General features: G+C 39.7%; 1 protein-coding gene across 1 annotated transcript in view; it reads left to right on the top strand.

Moving 5' to 3' along the window:
• The window catches only part of LNPEP (leucyl and cystinyl aminopeptidase), a 122,809-nt gene that overhangs the window by 66,882 nt on the left and 33,142 nt on the right, over positions 1 to 22,785 (top strand). Inside the window, exons 7-11 of the mRNA XM_063453675.1 lie at positions 2,320 to 2,433; positions 8,026 to 8,157; positions 11,335 to 11,466; positions 18,608 to 18,759; positions 21,795 to 21,877. Of these exons, the coding sequence (XP_063309745.1) occupies positions 2,320 to 2,433; positions 8,026 to 8,157; positions 11,335 to 11,466; positions 18,608 to 18,759; positions 21,795 to 21,877 (613 nt within the window). The remainder of the gene's footprint in view (positions 1 to 2,319; positions 2,434 to 8,025; positions 8,158 to 11,334; positions 11,467 to 18,607; positions 18,760 to 21,794; positions 21,878 to 22,785) is intronic.

Here is a 22,785-nt window from a genome sequence, read left to right as displayed (position 1 = left end):
GTAAGAAGTATGTGTGAGTGAATGTAGCAGTGTGTTTGCATGTAGTGTTGGCATTTTAATGCACGTGTGCATTTTTGTGTAGTGTGTTTTTTGAATATGTGGTATGTAGTGTTGAAATTTGGATGCAGGGGTGTATTTGTGTGTAGTGTTGGCGAAATGCTGAGATGTATGCACATATACACATATACTCAAATATACACACACGGACACATGTGCAGATACATAGAAACACAGATGCACACACTGGCACATACAGATACACATGCAGATACATAGAAACACAGTCATGCACAGATATTTCTAGCTGGATGGCTGCCCACTTCCTTAAACTCAACTTGACCAAAACTGAAATTCTGGTCTTTTTCCTTAAAGTGTTGCTACTCCTGTGTCTGTCTCCCTCCAAGTCAACGATGCTACCATCATCTCCACCACGCAGGCTCGCTGCCTAGGTGTTCTCTTTGACTCCAACCACTCCTTCAAGCTTCATGATCAGTCTATCGCCAAATCCTGACGCTTCCATCTCAAAAACATTGCGCGCATCCAGCCCTACTTAACCCCAGATGCGACTACGGTGCAGGTCCACTGTCCTTTCTCGCCTTGACTACTGTAATCCGCTTCTCAGTGGTCTTACATGCTCTCAACTTGCGCCATTACAGTCTATAATGAATGCGGCGGCGAGGCTCATCTTCCTGTCCAAGACAACGACAAGCGTATAGGAGAAAGTGGCTGTAGATTTACAAATATAACACAAAACAAAACTTAGCGTAATACTGTTGTGAAAATAATAAAATGCGCAAATATAATGAGCACTCACAAGATGTAGTGGAATAAATCGCAGAAGGGTGCCTCCCCTGATAGTATGGGGGGCTATAACCTATACGCCTCTTCCTTTAGCAAACTGCTGCAAGTATGGAGAGCCGGACTCCGGTTACAGGTGATAAACTGCTTTTATTTATCCAAAATTTAAAATAGAGCTAAAAAAGCCTTAAAAATACAAAGGTTGCTTAAGAGTAATCCTACATGTTTCACCCAAAATAGGGCTTCCTCAGGGAATCTCCCAAAATTTGTAGCAACATAATACAAAAAAACAAAAATATAATTTAACAAAGTAACACAATACTATAAAGCAGTATATAACCCTCCCCCCTGAGTCTCTCTTTATAAATGGCTCTTGATTGTTGTAACCTCGGGTGTTTCATCTTCCTGTCCGCCCGCACTGCCCATGCCTCACCCTTCTGTCAGTCCCTACATTGGCTTCCTGTAAGATATCGGGCTCAATTTAAAATTCTGGTTCTTGCTTTCAAATCTCTACATAATTCTACTCCCACCTATCTATCCTCCCTAACACACAAATATGTCCCATCTAGGCCCTTAAGCTCTGCTGAAGACATACGTCTATCTTCTGTCCGTACTCCCACCTCTGATGCTCGCACATTGAGGTGGTGTTTCAAGAAATAAACGTACCTTATTGATCCTGGAGTGTTGCCTGTGTCCTTCTGCTCCTGTGATTGGTCTAATACTATCCTTGCCTTTTGTGTCACTTTACCCCACTCCCTCTAGCATGTAACATCATTGAGCAGGGCCCTCAACCCCTCTGTTCCTGTGTGTCCAACTTGTCTGGTTACAACTACATGTCTGTTCATCCACCCACTGTAAAACGCTGCGGAATTTGTTGGCACCGTATAAATAATAATAATATACAGAGAGACGCACAGATACAAACACACATATAGATATACACACACACGTACAGACACACAGGTATAAGTGTGTGTGTGTGTTTTTGAAGTGTTTGTGTACTGTATGATGTGTGTGTGTGTGTGTATTGTTTGTGTGTGTGTGTCCCTTCCTGACTCTTACCTGTGTCCAGGGAGGGGGGACACACTACATTCCCTGGTGGTCCGGTGGCACAGTATGGTTGCCCAGTGAAGATTGCCCCAGAAGTCTCCACATCCAGCAGCAGCATGTCCTCTGTTCTCGCTATCCGAATTCTGAAAATGCGCCCCGGGCCCCCCCCCCAGTGAGTGGCACCCAGGGCGGACCGCTTCCCCCCGTTAGTACGTCACTGTATAAAGTAAATACAGAGAATGGCTAATCTGGTTTTCAATGGACAGGACACTATTCCCTCTTACACTTGTCTGTTATTGTGTGGCCTTGTACAATGAGCTTGAAAGCTCTTATACAAAGCACAAGGGGTGACATATGCAGGATTTGAGTGGATGGGCTAGGTAAGTAATGCAAAATGAAACAAAGTTTGCAGAGAGATGGTTAAGAGACCTAACATTTATATTGTAATTAACGTTTTCTTGTTTGCTCTAGTGGTTTGGGAATCTTGTGACCATGGAGTGGTGGAATGATCTCTGGCTGAATGAAGGATTTGCAACTTATATGGAACACGTGTCCTTGTGGAAAGTCTACCCAGAGCTGAATGCTGTAAGTGTACTGTGACAAATTCCAGATAGTACGATCATACTGTTAAGAAAACCTGAAGCAGTGACACATTGGCCTATTATTTGTACGCAAGGGGGCAAACATTTTAAAAAAAAAATCCAAGTTGCCTTATCCATAGTGTTACACATAAAAAGTACTGTTAGTCCTTAGGGAATGGCTACAGAGCTAAACATCAGATACGCCACAATGAAACGGACACCTGTACATCATAAGGAAGGGAAAGCTTAAATTAAACGGATAGTACTATTTGTTTAATGTTTAAAACTCAGCTGTATCACATCATAACAAGAACTTAATCATAGGGTTCAGTCCGCCAACCAGGAACAGTTGGGACCCTGATGTATATAAGAATATTCGCTTCTAGAAAATGAATGGGGATCTTTCGTAACAGGGCCACCTTAATAAATGACAACTGCAAAAGTAATGAATATATCATTTATTGTAAAGATAGATGATATATTTCATTGCTTTAGGAGTTAATATTTTTACTACAGCAACCCTGCCATTACAGAAGGCTCCCGCTCCCATGTACGTCTCAACCCTCTCGTACTGAACTGACCCCACTGGAGAACTCTTCTATTACTCCCCAAGGATGCTGATATGCTAGTGTCACTCTGCTCATATGAATGAGAGTGACAGATTGATTCTGACACAAGACACTCACCAGATGAATATCACTGCAATACCATTGTGCACAGCAACTATACTACATGCTCTGTAGTTCCTGTGACACTGTGCAAGAAAACTCTCTATACAAGAATTCTCCAGTTCTCCGTGTTACTTGGTTATCACCACAGATGTTTATACTTCTGACATGTGGAATGGACCATATTTTAAAAAAACATTTCTCTAAAAAAATCTTACTGCTAGCACAATATATAAATGTTTAATTTGTTTCTTTCATTTAATCTAAAGTGTTGTCAAACATGGCTATCTCCTTTTTAAATGTTTGTGGCAGCAGCGTGGGGATAATCGAATGTTTCTAAATATTTGACAAATCATGAAAATAACGCAACATTAATTTAAAGGAATATATAGTCGACATTTGGACAGCGACTACAGTGTTTGCAGGAAATGAAGGCGTGTCGCCTTGTTTTGTGCATTTTTATCACTTTAAATATATTGTCACAGATGGCAAAACAAATCTGGCCAACTAGTACAGAATTCTCTGAATTAATACTTAACTTAACCTTCCAAATTTCTCTTCAATTATACGTTATATATGTTATATGTTATGATGTATCATAGTCTGGTCATCATAGTTCTTACCAAATATTACCACAGTTTGCTTTGGCCAAACAAATCAGTAATCTTTACATGTGGTCAATGACCGCAAAAAAAATTCTAAAAAAAAATGAAGTAATGTTCATCCATTATCTACATGATCATTAGTACAACACAGACATACAATTCAGATGCAAAAAGCATTTAAACGATTTAATGCACAATTTGCCAGCACAAAATGCCAACAGTTTGAAAAACCATTTCTTGTTTTCACGTTCTCGAACACGAGAGCAATTTGATAAGAACCAGATAAAGAAGTGTGCAGCCACAATGGTTTCTGGGTACACCCACAATGCACTGTGCGCAAAATTTTTGTTGGTTTTTAGTGATATTAATATCTGTCTATCAAACATTTGTCCAAGCTGCATCTTTCAAGATCTGGACAGCTTATAGCCTGTTTAATCACGTTTTTAATACACATCCCATTGGCATCAGAACAAAAGGGGACTGTTTATATACAAATTGTAATTTGCTCTCATGAATCATACATACATAGGAAGAAAACAAAAATGTGAAACAATCCCAGCTAAATAACTGTATGACGCAGGCTCAGTTCTTTGTATCAAAATGGTTAAACACAACCATGTAGAACTACGTTTTAATTGTGCCTTAATAATTTATTGTTGCAAAAGCAAAAATGCCAAAATCCGTTTTTCCCCAGCCTAACATTTTAGTATTTGTAAAAATGATCTATGATAACACACATCTAGTTTATTTCTGTGTGGGAAATTTTAAGGAGTGTTGTCTGACCTTTCAATTTTAGGAATGATTGTCGCAAGCTATTTCTATCTTGGTTTCCTTTAGAAAAATCGTATTATTATTATTCAAGGTCCTTTATTTTTTATTTATTTTTGGATCATCTTGAATCACTAAACCACAATCAATGCATTGGAATTCTGAATTATAGATTGGCTTAAGATCAGATAATACCAGAATTCAGGGCTGGCTTACCAATTAAGAAGCCACCCAGGCACTCAGACAGTGGCCCCGGCCCTTCTCGAGCCGTAAGGGAGGTCAAAAATTCTCTCTGCTTGGTCCTATACCCCTCCAAGTCACCGAGGGAGCATTGTGGTCTGTACCAATATCAGGTGCAGACACGATGGAGCTCCCCCACCACCAGGGATCCAGCTCACCCTCCACTGGACCACCAAGGAAGAGGTAAGCTGGATTCACACACATACACACTCAGACTCCCCTATACACACATAATTGAGCCACACTGAACCAGCACAGACAGACACATTCCGCCTCCTTCACACACAACACCCTGCCACTACATACGCATTCACACACACAACACTCATTCAACACAAACACCACTCACAGAAACAAGCCTATGGGTGTAGGAGGGGGCCCCAATCTGGCAACCTGCCAAGGGCCCTGGGGAACCTTAACCCAGCTCTGCCAGGATTAGATGAAATCACCCTACTATTAATAGGATATATAAATAGGATGGTGCTCAAATCTAACCTTCCTACCTATCATTATCCAGATCACAGTTAGACCAAAAGTATTTCCATTTGTAGCAAACTTCCCTAAATCAATAAAATCCCCAAATTAAATTTTTACTGCTACCCATTAATTAATGTTATTTTAAATTGAAGGGTATGGAATTTTGTGACACAATTGTCAGTTAAACGCATATACCCCTTTATAATGAACCGGCACCAGCAAGACCGTGACCGTTTCAGCATCGGAAAGATAAACGTATGGGTATTCACAAAGTGTCCCTCTTGCGTGGAGTCTCGTGTCGGTCTGTATTACATGTCGTGTCGGTCTGTATTACATGCATGTGGCAGTAAACAATGCTGAGAGGTCTGTTCATCTTCAGAGTTCTCCTAAGTGGTTTGATTCCCCCCACACCACATGTAGCAATGCATGCGAAAATGTAACATGTATCTTTGGGGAGGAAGTGAATTTCCTTCCCTTTTTGTAAATTACTTTTAGATTTTACAATGCAGTGTTTGAACATCATTATGTTGGCGCCATCTTGTGGCTGAAAATGTTATATGGTGATTTAAATAAATACTCTATGCTTCCGATCCTTTACAGCATAATGTAGTATGGCTGGTGCAAAAAGGCTATCGATGCTGAGAAAGGGTAGTGTTTACAATGGTCACTCTGCGTTTATTTGTAGGGCTGTATCTACAGCGTTTGTGTTCAATTAAACAATATCTGACCTGACAGTGCGTATTAGACTTCATGGGTCACTCTAAGCACCATAACTACTTTGTTATTGAAGTGTTTATGGTTCACAAACCCTATTTCTGCAACTTTTCAGCCAGAATTCTCTTTTCCTTGCTGGCAATATCAGGTTTGTGCAGCTTTTCTGTCAGTTGTTGGCACGCACAGATGATAACCACAGGCATGGTGGACAGTCCGTGCAGTTTCTCCAGCTTATCCCTGTGGCTGTCACCCAGCCAGCAGTAGTTATGGTGCTGACTACGGCAGCATACATATTTCTTTATAGCTGTACAAGAGGACTGCAACTCCTGTCATGCTCAATAAGATTTTGGATGTGACTGGTGGGAGTTACATACATCTAATGTAATGGCATGGTGAAGCTATCACCTGCTAAACAGTTTATGTAGAATATTGTCATTTAGTATTATTCATATTATCATTTATAAAGTGAATTAATGCTTTCCTAAGGGGGCTGCAGTCATGTGACAGTTGTTGTACATGTTGCAGCTGTAGAAAGCACCTCTAGTGGCCGTTAAGATGATAACCACAAGAAGTGGAGTTAACCCTGCAATTAAAAAATTCCGTTTCTAAAAAAACTGCATTGTTTTACATTGCGGGTTAAACCACAGGACCACTTTACTGAGCCTTGGTCACTTTAGTGGTCCTTTAAAGAATACGTACAAATTGGACTTGCAATTAATATAACACCAATGTTTTGTTATTTTTTTTCGCTTTATACACTTTAAAAAAAAAAAAAAAAACCCAATAAAACCACTCATCTTTTAAACTAGAGATGTATCCCCAGTGCCTCTCTTTTAGAAACATTTAACTGGACAATGCAGAGCATTAAGAAACAAATAGGGGCTCTACAAAAAGGGGCTCAGAGGCCATTCATGCAGGTAAAGAAATGTAAGTTGTAAGGGCTAAGGAAATATTTGTGCACGCTTTAATAATTGCATAATTTGTTTCCGTTGATTATGTGCGTTAAAGGGACACTGTAGGCATCCAGACCACTTCAGCTCATTGAAGTGGTCTGGGTGCCTACAGTGTCCTATCACCCTTAACCCTGAGCATGTCATTATTGTATTATTTTTATAAACTGCAATAATTACCTGCTAGGGTTAACTCCTCCTCTAGTGGCTGTCTACCAGACAGCCACTGGAGGGACTTCCGGGCTCGAAGGCGACTTTTGGTCACCTAAACGACGCTGTACATCCTCACGCAATGCATGAGGACTTCCAGCGTCACCGGAATCCCCATAGGAAAGCATTGAATAATGCTTTCCTATAGGGAAATCCTAATACGAGCGCGGCTCTTGAATAGATAAGTGACACACTTGCCGTGCATGAGCTTCTCATCCCTAATGCTTCAAATCGGGATGAAGTTGCAGGAGAATGAGGGGGCAGCAGCAGCACTGAGCAAGTCTATGCATTGGAAAATAAGTTTTTATTGCAGTTGGCGGAGAGGGAGCTAAATCTAAATTGGAACTAGAGAACTCTAGCGTTAGGAATACATGCTTGTATTCTTAATGCTATTGCTTTCCTTTAAAAAAAAAAAAAAACAGAATTTTTAGACACAGTTTCAATTTAAAGGTCCATTTTCAAGCTTTCTTTTATTACAGAAGCACTATTTTACCAAACCAGGAAACCCAAGGAAAAAGTTATCCGTACCCAAAACACTGCCCGCCTGATTTGATGTTTTTCACAAAGACTATGATTGGTTGGCTTTTTTAAAAAAAAAAGAAAGAAATGGAAATATATATATATTAAAAACAAGTTATACTCTTTTTTTTAAACTATGAGGGAGATTAATCAAATAATTGCCTTTTTGGCAATGTATTAAATCTATGACTTCTTTTTCTCTAAGCATCATCTTTTTTTTTTTTTTTTTTTTGGTAAAACAGATTATCAATTGATATCCTATTCATTAAAATTTAATTTTTTCCGCCAAATGGTGGGATTTGGGCTTAGAAAAAGACACTTTCTAGACTTTTCAGAATACTGTGATATGTCTCCCCTTGAAAGTCTACGGATCGGATATCCTGAGCTGCATTTTCACTAGGACCCCCTCTTGAAATCCTATTAATTTCCATTTTATTTTTCCTAGGATGACCTCTTCCTGACGCAACGTTTCAAGGCCATGCAAAAGGATTCATTAACTTCGTCTCATCCTATATCTACAGATGTTCAGTCTCCGGAACAAGTTGAGGAAATGTTTGACGACCTTTCTTATATTAAGGTATCAGCTCATTTTGCGTATGATGATTTCTTGTGTGATGTGTATTTAAGATGGGTTTCTGAATCGAGGTTGAAAGGACACTCCACATATCTACGCATGTTGGGCACCTTGGCCAAGTTAGGTTAAATCACAATTTTTTGTTTTTGTTTAATATTAATAATTATTAGTTTGTAATTAATTTGACTCATTTTTGGAGATAAAGCAATCAGCTCACAATAGCTGCAGAACTGAAAGACCTTTAATTTGTCTCCTATCACAGACTTTCTTGTCTATGCCAGAGAATAGCCAATAAGACTTGCAGACAGCCACTAACTAATAAAGCTGATTGAGCAGTCTGTGAGTAAAGCTGATTGAAAGTCTGCAGGCCAAGCACCAGCGTGTGCACACTCGAGTGTTGCTTGTTACTGTGCATAGCTCTACAATCATGTCTATCTGCCTTAGCTCCACAGTGTAGCCAGGGAGTTAAAGGGCCACTCCACCAGTTTTTTGGTGGAGACTTTTTTTTTCTGTTAAAAATGCCCTATTGGGCACTATTATTTAGTCCCCCCTTACAATTTCTTGCTGTAAAACATGCAAAAAAGATTTACATTTTATTAATTTTTTTACTCCGCTGGAATCTAACACTAGGCAAAGCTCCCAGCGCTGCCTTCTTCGCGTGTATCTGGCATATGCAAGGGCCTTGTGCAGTCCAATTAGAGACTTCTGACAGATAAGCCTTTGATTAGACTGTTTTGCCGGCTCAGAGCGCATGCACGCAATCTGAGCTAAATATATAATCTTTATGAAATAATCATACTGACTGTGTTGAAATTTAAAAAAATTTCACTGAAATTCCAACCCAGTTAAAAGATATACAAAGTATGAACTACTCTATCTCCGTATGTTTTCCTATGCCTCACACTTCTTGGCATTGTACGGACCTAACGCCGTCAGGACGTGTCAATCGCCCAGCTGCAGGGAATTGATTCTATGCATGGTCTGTATACCTCAATGCTGTACTCTCACGCATGTATACTTGTGTCTTTACAAATGATGCCTACCTGCAAGGCAGAAGCTCAATGCATCCATTGCCAGTGTGCAGCATGCAATGATGACAGATTTATTTTATGCACAGAGTTGACATGTGGCAGTCTGGAACAGAGTTCTAAGCTGCCAAAGTCACATGTGCCGGGGCTGTAACATACTCTGCATGTGCAGCATTTCAAGCAGAAAGTGGTCGTGGTGACGGGGTCATGGTGGTTGGAGTAACCCTTTAAAGCAGGTGTGCTCTGGGACAAGCACTTTCTCCATGGATCTAATGTAGGCAGAATAAAAATATCTTCCAGCTGGTTGACTGACCGCCAGGAAGGTGTAAATGGTTAGAATTATCAGAGTGACCATTCCTATTGAAATTGTCTCATATAAAACAAAAAAGAGACACATTGTTCACACATAAAGCATTGCAAACTGAAGTGCTTTATTTGTTTGGAGTACATCTTTTAAGTGATCTGCGATACTTCCTGGTTTGGTGAGAGCTCATGGTAGAACTCGGTTTGTGAATTTGCAGTAATTTCAGGAACTTCAAATACGAGCATTCTTTTCTATTTCTATAATTTTTAATTTACTATTTTGTATATTTACATACTCTGAAATATGTCTGGAGTGTCTTTTTCTTTTTTTTTTAACTAACTGATTGTTGCAGTTTTAAAATGTACCAGCAGGTGGCAATAATGTACAGATGTATGTATACCCTGAAATATTCGAATTTCCCTACGCAATAAATTTAAGATATGAAATCACATGCAGCTAAATATTACCCATCTTTCTTTTGCACTAATTAATAAGGATAAAATTGTACTTTTCTCAAACATTTTATAAAAACGCAGAGTGTTAAGAAATGATCTGTCTTCTACTTAGGGAGATGTCTTTTGATTATCATTCTGTTTGCTATGGTTTTGTATCCCGTGCACATGATGACAATTTTGAATAAAAAAAAAAAATACTTTGAATACTTCCAATTGTTAATTTGTCTTCATAAAAATACTAGAATCTCACTGTGTTTGGCCGGCTGAGGAACCCACAAAGGCTGACCGTTGAGACCAGATGCCTCTCTGTTTCCCACCCCAATTCTCGGGGAATAAGATCTTTTCAAAAAGGCAAACCCCCCTCTTACACCCTCAAAGATCCTTCATCAGCTGCACAAAGAAATCCAAAATATCCCACTTTTTGGATCCAAACACACCAAATCTCATTAATAAACCAATTCTAGACTTGCACAGGAAAGACTTGAGTTGTGTGTGGGAAGTAGAACAAATCACCGATCCTTAAATAACTCCTAATCAGAATAGAGAAGAAAATCCCTATAGTGTAATATCGTATGGTAACAACATTTGTCTTTCAGATTGCAAAATGCACCAAATTAAATGAGCGCAAATAAATGTAATATCCGAGACCACCTGTGCCCTGTTCGTCTTCATGGAAATCTTTAATCTTCCTTAATTCACTTAATGTCAGAGGCAACATTAAGTATCATATTTGTTTATATTGCCAAGTGGATTCATTTCATGCACTGAAAATGAACTGGCCACTCAAAGAACCATAAATGATAAATGCTGTAGCTAACTGTAGTGGTCATGGTGTCTGAGACGACGCCCCGCCCTGATTTTTCCCAAACCGTCGTGGGATGGTTTCTAGCTTAGCCACTCTCCCATCAATAGAAATTCTCTTATATAATAACTGAATGGGAGCAAAGTGGTTGAGCTGTAGGTGCATGTAGATCTTTGTTTGGGTTTTGCCAAACCACTCCAAGTCAGTTTGACAAAAAAAAAATGGCACCTCGGACTTGTTCTGCAATAATCTATGTGGTTGGCACTTAGAGTGGCATGAAAAAAAAACACACAAAGAACAACCTGTAGGGACTGTGTCCTGTGTTGTTCCCCAAGCATTTTACTTAGAACTGTATGGGTGTTTCCCTCCATAGAACTGAGACATCTGATTGACTCCTAAATATACACGTAGGGCTTCCTACACTAGCTGGCCATTGGTTGAGCCATGGATGGGGCTTTTTTGAAATGTATTTCTCAAGCGCTGTAAGTGAGTTTACTTAAAATGTTATTTATTTGTGTATCTATAGACTGCAAACTGTATTGCCTTAGCCACTATCTTATTTTGATGTCGTTTTTTTGTTTTTGTTCACAGGGTGCAGCTGTTTTGTTAATGCTAAATAACTTTCTCTCGGAGGATGTTTTTCACACTTGCTTAAAAGATTATTTGAAGATGCACAAATATGGCTCCACAACGAGTGATGGTTTGTGGGAAAGTATGAATATGGTAAGTTTTCTACTGAAACTGTGAACAAATTGGAATTAGTTTTTTGGTATTAGACTTACCGTAGGTCTTTGTTTGTTCATACATGTGCTGGTGGGCCATACCTTATTAACAGACCTATAAAGAGCTGTCTTTTACCTCATTCTGTATCACCAGAAAGACCTCTTGCAATATCTTTTGTTTTTGCTTACATACAGGTTCTTAAAGTTGCACTGTCAACCCCCCCCCCCCCCCCCCCATCTCCTGAAGAATGTGTATTTTATAAAGATAAAATCTTTATGAAATACTAATTTTCAGTGTGTTGGAATGTCACTGAAATTCCAACCAAGTCAAGAGATCTATTGAGACAGTAAAAACTACTTTGTTTCTGTTTGTTTACCTGACACCTCTAAGCACTGGTCGTTTCTGTTTGTTTACCTGACACCTCTACCGCCGTCTAGTCCAACCCCCAGCCATCACCAGAAATGGCTGCAGGAACTTCCTCTGTCTATGGAGGAATCCGCGGTCTTGCAGGATCCTCCATAGACTTCAATGCTGTCCTCTTGCTCATGTGCAGTGATTGGCAGCTCCTGGCCCCAGGAGCTGAAGAGGACATGGCAAAAGAAGGTTGCTCCAACCGCGAGGGACAGGTACAGGTAAGTAGAACTCAACTGCCCCATCCCCTGGACCTCCAGCAGTGTTGTCACCGTCGGTGGTGAGTGCCACTTTAACTGATATCATGTGTTCGGTAAATCAAGTGACGTGTTTTCAAAAGGAATTATACTGTGGTTTTGCACTGACTTTCGTTAGGAAGTAAATTATGCAGACATTCTTTGTCACAGTTATGGACAAGTCCAATAACCACCATGTGGGTGTGCTAGGACAGAGATTGTCAACCTTCGGCACTCCAGATGTTGTGAACGATATTCCCCATAATGCTCTTATACCCATACTGGCAAAGTATCATGGGAGGTGTAGTCCAAAACATCTGGAGTGCTGAAGTTTGCGTATGCCTGTGCTAGGAGATCATGTGTTTGCTCTGTCGCTCTGTCCTAAGTACCCCTACCTTTTTTTTTTTTTTTAATTAGGATCTTCACCATTTGTTTTAGACAGCTAGACTTTGAATGTAGGAACTATTTTTTTTTTGTGGTACATTAAAGGACCACTATAGTGCCAGGAAAACATACTCGTTTTCCTGGCACTATAGTGCCCTGAGGGTGCCCCCACCCTCAGGGACCCCCTCCCGACGGGCTCTGGGGAGAGGAAAGGGGTTAAAACTTACCTTTCTCCAGCGCCGGGCGGGGAGCTCTTCTCCTCCAATCCTCCTCCTCTCCTCCCATTCGGCTGAATGCGCACGCGCGGCAAGAGCTGCGCGCGCATTCAGCCGGTCTCATAGGAAAGCATTATCAATGCTTTCCTATGGACGCTTGCGTGCTCTCACTGTGATTTTCACAGTGAGAATCACGCAAGCGCCTCTAGCGGCTGTCAATGAGACAGCCACTAGAGGCTTTGAGGGCTGGATTAACCCATTTATAAACATAGCAGTTTCTCTGAAACTGCTATGTTTATAAAAAAATGGGTTAACCCTAGCTGGACCTGGCACCCAGACCACTTCATTAAGCTGAAGTAGTCTGGGTGCCTAGAGTGGTCCTTTAAAGTTAATAAGAAAGATATTTGCTGGCTGCATAAGTATGATACTCTGTTTCTACTTGTGATAGCTACCTTGGAATACATGTACATCTGTGAAGCTTTTGGGTTAAGTGTCTACTAGTAATTTATTTGTGGATCCTGCAGTTTTTGATTATTTTTCTTGGATAACTTGCTGTCTCGTCTTTTCCCTTTGGCAGATCCTAAATGGGATTTGTTACTTATTTATTTATATGCTTATTTTTCTGTTATAGTTATAGTTGTCCTTGGATGTTTTCTCCCTTCTCAGCTGTGGATCTACCAAGTTCCTGCACAGTTACCTTTGGCATCTTGATTGCATATCTGACTAATGCACTACCCAACCCAGATTAGTACTTTAGACATGCAGAACTTTAGCCCAGACATGTTTTATAGTTCTTTTGTCTTCGCAATGCTGTTTGTTTAGATAAACTTTCTAACAAACTGTGGGGCCCTACAGAAACAGATGCATATATTTTTAGATTATGTGAAACTTTCATTGGACTCCACTCTTTTTCTTATGTAACTTTTCTTGCGTAAGTTGACTGTACCAGATCATACACAGATTAGCCACAATGTTAAAACCACCTGCCTAATATTGTGTAGCCCCCCCTCATGCTACCAAAACACTTCTAATTGTATCCTATGGTATCTGACACCGAGACTAGCAGCAGACCCTTTAAATCTTGCAATTTGCAAGGTTGGACCTTCATTGGATCAAATTTGTTGTTCCAGTACATTCCACAGATGCTCCATCGGAATGAGATCTGGAAAATTGAGGCCAAGGCAACACCTTGAACTCTTTGCCATATTCCTGATATTCCTCACAGCGGAACAATTTTTGCAGTGTGTCAGGGTGCATTATCCTGCTGAGAGAGGCCACTGATATCAGGGAGCACCATTGCCATGAAAGGCTGTACGTGGTCTGCAACAATTTCTAGGAAGGAAGTACATGTCGAAGTAACATCCACATGAATGCCAGGACTCAGCAGAACATTGCCCAGAGCATAACACTGCCTTTGCCCGTCTGCTTTCTTCGCATAGTGCGGCCTGCTGTCATCTCTTCCCTAGGTAAACAAGGCACATGCACTTGGCCATCCACCTGATCTCAAAGAAAACCTGATTCATCAGGCCTGGCAACCTTTTTCAATTGCTCCATGTTACAGTTCTGATGCTCCCTTTTCCATTGAAGGTGCTTTCAGCAGTGGAGAGGGATCCTCATGAACACTTTGACTGGTCTGCGGCTACGCAGTCTCATACGCAGCAAACTGTGATGCACTTTGCTCTGTCACCTTTTATAGCATTAAGTTTTTTCAGCCATTTGAGCTACAGCAACTCTTCTGTGTGATCGGTCCAGACGTCTAATGCCGGTTCACCGGCTGTCCTTCCTAGCACCAGTTTTGGTAGGTACTAACCACTGCATACTTGGAACACTCCACAAAACCTTCAGTTTTGGAAATGTTCTGACCCAGTTATCTAGCCATCACTATTATGCCCTTGTCAAAGTCAGATCTTTTTGCTTGTAACACGGGAAATTCAAGAACTGACTGTTCACTTGATGCATAATGTATCCTATTCCTTTGGCAGGTGACATTGTCGTAATATAATCAATGCTATTCACTACACTGGTCAGTGATTTTAAAGGGACACTCCACTGCCCAATTACAAAATAAATAAAAATCACTGTTTAGTAAATATAACCCAAATGGAAACCTGCATGGGTTTAATTAAGCATTTTTCATTGGGGTTATATCTAAAATGAGAAAGCAAAAGCTGCAGTTTTTTTTTGTCTGCTGCCTTTGCAAGCCCTCCCCTTCTATTCCCGCCCTGACTTTCCGTCACTGTCCAATCACAGCCTTCCCAATGCAGCTCAATGAGAAGTCTTTGCAAGAGTTTTAGATTAACCGAACTAGCCAAACCAGGAAATAACAGGACGTGTTTTCCGATTGACAGCCAGGGGGTATAACCAGGTTCATTTATAAAAGTGTAAATTTCTATTGAAATCTGCACTTTTTGCAAATTGAAAAAAGTGGACACTCTATTCACACATACAGCTTTTCAGCAAGTTAATAAGGGGTCTGGAGTGTTCCTTTAATGTTGTGGCTGATCAGTTTGTTTTGGTGTTTCTTAGCAACAGTGGTGAATACTTGAACCTTTTTATATGATTCTCTTTGTGTCGCAACGCAATATATTTAGCATTTTCAAAGTGCTAGGTATGTATGAAAATCAATATATGGAATTAAAATGAATTTTATTAGAAATCAAGGCTTCAAATGTTGAATTTTGAAATGCATGTATTGTAAAATAACCTTCAGAGAATTCAGCATGGGTTAGGGGTGGGAGCGAGCAAAAGAGAGCCATTAAAAGCCACCTCCAGCCACATGATGAATTGGTATACAATTAAAAATCTTTCTTAAAATGAGTTACCGGTATATAGAAAACTTTTGCCATTTCTTATTTTTTTTTTTTCCTTTAAATAAATTACTTTTATTATTAGTAATTATTTTTAATTTCACAGAATCGGACGTAGTTGAGTTCAGCGATAATCCAGGCAGACACGTCCATCTTTTCTCTGTCTGTTTAGCTTACTATCCATCTATTTCATTCATAAGTCTTGTGATATCAGCATGCACCGCTCAAGTCAGGAAATAAGTTAATTAAAAAAATGAGTTGACTCAAAGTTTACAGGGATATTTCAAACAATACAAGACTACTATTTCTACATCCACAGGGCACGGGGAAAGTTATTCATGTCTGTCGGAGCTTGAAAATATTTAATGTTTGTTTTGTCCTCTGCTTTTGGTGGGTCAGAGCCTCTGGGATCATGCATTGGGTCTTTGCATTAATATTGCGATGTAATGAGAATTCTATAGTTCTAATCCTGGAATTATAATGCAATATAGGAGAGTGCACCTTCAAATAAAGATATTGATCTGCATTTTAGATTGATTTTGGAATCTCTAAAATTGCAGCTGTTATTGGACACTACAACTTCCAATTTTGATAAACCTGTACAATTACTGTTCAAATGTGTGTGTTTTGACAGTTACATTACTTTATGTAGTTACATAGTAATCTAGGTTGAAAAACACTCAAGACAATCAACGTCACCCTTTAAAACACATATTTTTACGTAGTTGATCCAAAAGGAGGCAAAAAAAAACAACAATTTGAAGCGATGGCCAATTATGCCTCAAAAAGGGGGGAAATAAATTCCTTCTTGACTCCATAACGGAAGTCTGATTTTATCATGACTGATTTGTTTATCATTTGTTGATCATGGTTTTTTTTTATAACTCTACAGCTGGAATACGTGGGTCTGTTGTGTTTTTGTGTTGACATGGTTTATAGGACACACATACATTCTGCTTGCAGCTGGGGATTACATTGTGAAATAAATCTCTGAGTCCAGGCCTGTCACTTTATTACGTGATCATTGCCAAATATAATCTCATCTGTCTGGTGATGGGAGCACTTTTCATCAGCATGTGTCGCCTCCAAAGAGAGACATTGGATAGTTATATGTATATTAAAGTCCCTTTAAGGAAATGTTAAACCTCAATTTTAATTTGTTTTTTTTCCAATGATTTAAATTAGTTTAATGCAATTTTAAAATGGTACATACAACTTTACCATCAATGAGAGGTGCTAATGCATTTTATCGCACAGCCTTGGCCAAACGTATATCCCAGATGTTGTAGAATTCACCGAACATAATGCCTTAACACCCCTAAGACTGGGGTCTACCTTTAGAGCTAGCTCTACAGACACCTTCAGTTACAGGTTTATAGAAATGTTTGTTTGTTTTTAAAGCAGGGTTCACTTAAAGAAAAACCACAGCAACTACACAATGTGTACTGTGTAGAATCACAGTAACTACATAATGTGTAGATGCCATGAAAGAGAGTTCTCAAACTATACCCTGCCAATATATTCTCTGTTTAGAGTACTAAACCCAGCAAGTGAAACAGGACCCCTCCCCCCCCCTTGGGGATTTATAGAAGTAATGCTTTCTGTTAAAATGGGATCTTTTCTAAAATAAGGCAAAGTGCTTTAGGACATGGGTGTCCAACCTTTTGGTTTCCACGGGCCACATTGAGCGAAGAGGACTTGTCTTGGGCCGCACATAAAATATGTAATTGATATAATTAAAGTTCAAAAGACCATTTCTTAATTTTACTATTTCATTTGTTTAGTAGATAACATCCTTATTTTGTATCCTTAACTACAGATATCCCACACAAGGATAACAAATAAGTAAGTTATCTACTAAAAAGATAGTCATGTATATGCATATACACATAATCACAGATATGCACATACACACAATCACATGTATACACACACATAATCACAGACCTATTCACACACACACACAGTCATAGACCTATATACACACACACACAATCATAGACCTATATACACACACACACAGACACACACAAAATCATAGACCAACACACACACACTCACACACAATCATAGACCAATACACACACACGCAATCCTAGACCTATACACACACACGCAATCATACATCTACACACACAATTACAGATACACAATCACAGACACACACACCATCATAGACCTATACACACACACACACACACACAAAATCATAGACCTATACACACAATTACAGATGTACACACAACCACATATACCGATAATTACTGGCCTACACACACGAAAATCATATTCATACACACACATTTAGTAATTAAGCAGTCCACCATAATACCTACCTAGCCCTGAGAGGGCTGAAATGGATCCTGGTGGCTGGTGGTTGCAGCTGTGATAGGATCACTGCACAGGTCCCACATGCGCCCAGTAGTGATGCCGAGATAACGTCATATCCCAGCTGCTGACTCACTGCAGGGATCGCGAGGGAGCTGTGCAGAAACTGCATAGTAAGTAATGGGCTCCCTGCCTCCCCAGAGCCCGGATGGCAACCGGGCCGCATTACAAGCGGTTCAGGGCTGCGGATTTTACATGCCTGGTTTAGCAGAATGAATCCATACATTTGCTAGCACAGTATACAGATCAAATTTACAGCTCTCTAATATGAGCAGAATTGTTTTATACAATCGTCCCAAACTGATCTTTAAATTTCCTCGTTCACAACTGAATGTCCTACATTTTTAACAAAAACAACAATGGATAGAGTTAAAAATGCTAAGCAAGGCAACCCTAGCCAATTAACTATTTAAGGTACCAGTGCGATCAATCAGAAATTCAAGTTGAATTCACTTTACATTCCCAACAATTTCCTGCTAGACGATTAACCACATCAATGTGCATTAATCTAATTATTCGGACTGGTGGATCAATAATTTCTAAAAATGTAGACTCCACCATGCAAAGTCAGGGTTAAATCTCACGTGTGAGTGCAGTATCTTTTGGGTTTGTTCTGTTTTGAATTCACACTACACTCTATGTAGTTGATGATGGAAAAGCTTTTACCATGCTAATAAATCTATATATTTGTAACTTCTAGATCACTAAATCAAACCCAGATGTGAAAATTTTGATGGAGTCCTGGACCCGGCAGGCTGGCTACCCTCTCGTGACTGTTCAGAAAAAAGGAAAAGAGATCCTTCTCAGCCAGGAGCGATTTCTGCAATTGAGCAACAACACATTAAATATCAGGTGGGTTCTCTGGAACAAGCATCATTTTGATTAATTTAATATTAATTTTGCTGTATTTCTTGACACCTTGTATAAATCATGCCCCTACAGTCTCGCTGCTCAATTATCTGCCATTATGGACTTAAATCACGTTTGTTTCTGTTTATGCAGGTCTCCTGGCTGTGATTTGCACAGTATGCATGAAAAAAAAAACAAGTTTAATTTTCAATCCGATCTTACAGCACAGTGTGTTTACTATATAAGTTTTTTATCTCCTACTCTGTTACTTGAAGTTTAATCAAGCACAGGACGTTGTGGCAGGTTAAATTAACAGAGCAGGAGATAAAACTTTTTCAAGTGTATGGCAAGGTAGCTTTAATCTTTAGACTCTCTTTTTCAGGATGTAGGTAGAGCGACTGTGTGAGTCTCAGCCAAGGGAGGTGTGGCTAGGGCTAAGTAAACAAAGGTATGTTTTTATTTAACTCCTTAATGGCAGAGATTTGATCATTGAGACTGAAGGGACATAATCTATACCCAAAAACTGCTTCATGAAGCTACTGTTGTTTTGGTGCCTTTAATTCTGAGTATATTCATGCAGATTAGTTATGCATTTAGTTTTATTTCTGGTTTAATGGAGTTCAAGAGACCACTTTAAAATGAATACTTGTCATAAGGTTGACTACAACCCTCTGTTGCCTGTCACTCAGCCACTGCCTTACCCATTCAACAATATTGGAATCCAAACTTAAAGATTACAGTTTATTGATAAGCCTTCTATGTGCAACAGTATCAAAAGCTTTACTGAAATCTAGGTAAGCAATGTCTACTGCACCACCCTGATAGATAAAAAGAGGAAAAAAAGAAGAAAAGCTGACATTTTAGCAGTTTGCTGGTCTGGAGCATTCAGTTGTGTGTTAACACAATGCCAAGGAGGAACGACATCAGCAATGATCTTAGAGAAGCAATTGTTGTTGCCCATCAAACTGTCAATGGTTATACGGCCATTTCCAAACATGTTAAATTCTATCATTCTATAGTGAGAAAGATTATGCAAAAGTGGAAAACATTCAAGACCGTTTTAAATCTTCCCAGGAGTGGATGTCCCAGCAAATTAAAAAAAAAGACAAGAGTTACATCTCAGACTCTACAAGCCTCCGTTAGCGTGTTAAATGTTAAAGCTCAAGACAGTACAATTAGAAAAATACTGTACAATTATGGTTTGGAAGGGTTGCCAGGAGAAAGCTTCTTCTCTCAAAAAGATTATGGCAGCACAGCTTAGGTTTGCAAAGTTGTATCTGAATAAACCACAAGACTTCTGAAACAATGTCCTTTGGACAAACACTACCAAAGTGGAGATGTTTGACAATAATTCACAGCGCCAGGTTTGGTGAAAACCAAACACTGCATTTTAGCACAAACACCTCATACCAACTGTCAACCATGGTGGTGGAGGGGTGATGATTTGGGCTTGTTTTGCAGCCACAAGACCTAGGGACCATCCATTCATTGAGCTGATCATGAATGCCTCTGTATAACAAAGTATTAATTCTAGAGTCAAACTTGAGGCCATCTGTCAGACAGCTAAAGCTTGGCCAAAATTGAGTCATGCAACAGGACAAGGATCCCAAGCACACCTTCAAATCTACAACAGCATGTCTGATAAATAAAATAATCAAAGTGTTACAATGGTCCAGTTAAAGTCCAATGACTTTTCCATTTGGCTTTATTTTTCTAAATACATTTTGACACGGTGTAAATGTCATGTGTTGTTACATCTGAGGTTGTATTCACCAAATTTTAAGACCTGCTAAGGAACAGATTATGTCCTGATTTGTAAAACCATACACTTCGACATGGGACTTATCCTGCATAGTCATCTCACACGGGGCCACAATGTTGGAGGCAATCTGACACCCTGCTGGTTCGAGAGATAGAAGATCATAGGCCTTGATATGCTGCATGGGGCTATGCATTCCCTATACAGGGGGTTGGCTAACTACATCCTGGGACATGAGCGAATTTGACAGGGTGCTTTTCTACTGTCTTGGGGGACACTCTCTCTCCATTACATGCCCTAAGTATATATAGGACTCAAGAGTCTTTCTTTGTTCAGATGCATGAATCATATTCTCTTCCTATATATAGTTTGATAAAATACATAGCCTGAGAATTGTATCAAACATTTTGTTTTACTGACTCACATTCTCTTGTTTCTGATTTTAACTATACAAAGTGCAGTGTCTCTGGCATTTAAAGTTCAGCCTGATTTTCGAATCTTCTGATTTTATTTGTTTAAATGTCCATGTATCCAAATGTTCTGTTTCACCATGCACAACAAAAATAAAGATTATTGAAAAAGAATTCAAGGAGGGTGCACTTTCTTTTTCCCATAACTGTGTATGTATGTGTGTGTAGATATGTATTTATTTATGTATATGTATGTGTGTGTCGACGTTTCAGTCTATTCAGACTTTTATCAAGAGGGTCTTGATGGAAATCTGAATAGACTGAAACGTTGACTTTTTTACGTGTATCACTGTAATTGCTTAAATAAAGCAACAGTTTAAAATCACTATTAAGACTCCAGAGTGCTCTCTACTTGGATTTTATATTTGGTTGGAGACTGCACCGGAGCGACTGAAAGACCGGGAGCATCGAGAGCTGGGACCTAGGGTTAGATGAGTGCTGCTCCCCGCCTCCACTACAGCCAGCAGAATGTCTGAAGCTCCTGCTTAGTAGTTCCCATTTGCTCTCCTGAGCCAAGACTTGCAGTGGCTGACAGTGTCAGCTGATCACTCTTAGCCACTGAGCTAGGCTGTCGTGTAGACTGGGAGCGATGGCCATCCGACTCCATGTAAGAAGTCAAGCTGATCTAAAATTGCTCTAGGGCATTCTTGGCACCATGACTAGTACAGGGCATTGTAGAGGTCATGTTCCATCAAACAGGATATGATGCTATCTTTTTTAATTAATTGGCAAGTTAATATGAGATTGGTGTGATATTAAGCATTTAAGAAATTCAAAAGTAATAATGTGATATTTTGTCTTTAATGTAGCACTGTGTGGAACGTTCCTCTCTCCTATATCACCAGCAACTCTAATGGAAGCAGTTATACCTACCTACTAAACCAAACAGCAGGCAAGTAGCAGTCTTGTTTAAATAATATAGAATAATGCAATACAAACAAATAGGTCATGTTTGACGATAAATATCTGCTCGCCAAATGCTAAATAGGTTGACACGTTCAGTGGATCGTTGTGCTGTTTGATGGATGCATTGATGGTGACACCTTACAGTAGGCACTCTTACACTTGGGATTTGTTTTTGCCAGTCTGTTCTCTGCATTAAGGAGTGTGTAGACCACAGAAACACCTGAGACTTGAGGTCAAAGGAAAGCTTTGATGACTCGTACACTAAGAAAGAGCTGGAAATGTCATGATATATCCCCTCTTCTCTGTGTTATGTTGCTGCCTTTCAGTGTTATTTGTTCTGTTCTCCAGCATCTTGCCCCATCAACAATAACCCAGGGGAATTGGCCCACTCCCTCTAAGTAGCTTGGATTACCACTAGACGATCTAAAGTGATCTTTCATTTTATAATAAGCATCTGATTTGAGAAGCCTGATGTAAAATTAAAAATAAACACTAATAATCTCTGACCTTCTCCATCGAATGTAGGCTGTAAAGGGCCCCACATCTAGAGCTTCAGCCTCCAACCCTTCCCCTTCCCCCTCCACTTTGCTAGCAACCTTTTACTATATTTTCCTATCAATCTGTTTTCCGGTGAATGACAATGGAAACCAAGACCACTAAGACATAGCCCCTTTCCCAAACCCCCACCCATGCTACATACTACTTGTGATATACTGTGGATATACTCCTATAACCTCCGATCCAGTACCAGCACTTTATTTAGTCTACCTCAATACAAAAAGAAAGCGGCCCGATCCTCCTTTTCCTACAGAGCACCGCAATTATGGAACGACCTCCCGCACACTTTCAAATCTTCCCCAAGCCTAAAGTCCTTTAACCAGACTAGCGGTATTC

Source organism: Pelobates fuscus, chromosome 5 (assembly GCF_036172605.1).
Source record: "Pelobates fuscus isolate aPelFus1 chromosome 5, aPelFus1.pri, whole genome shotgun sequence".
NCBI classification, from domain to species: Eukaryota; Metazoa; Chordata; class Amphibia; order Anura; family Pelobatidae; genus Pelobates; species Pelobates fuscus.
The sequence above is the reverse complement of the archived record's forward strand: the minus strand, read 5'-3'. Positions and strand labels throughout refer to the sequence as shown.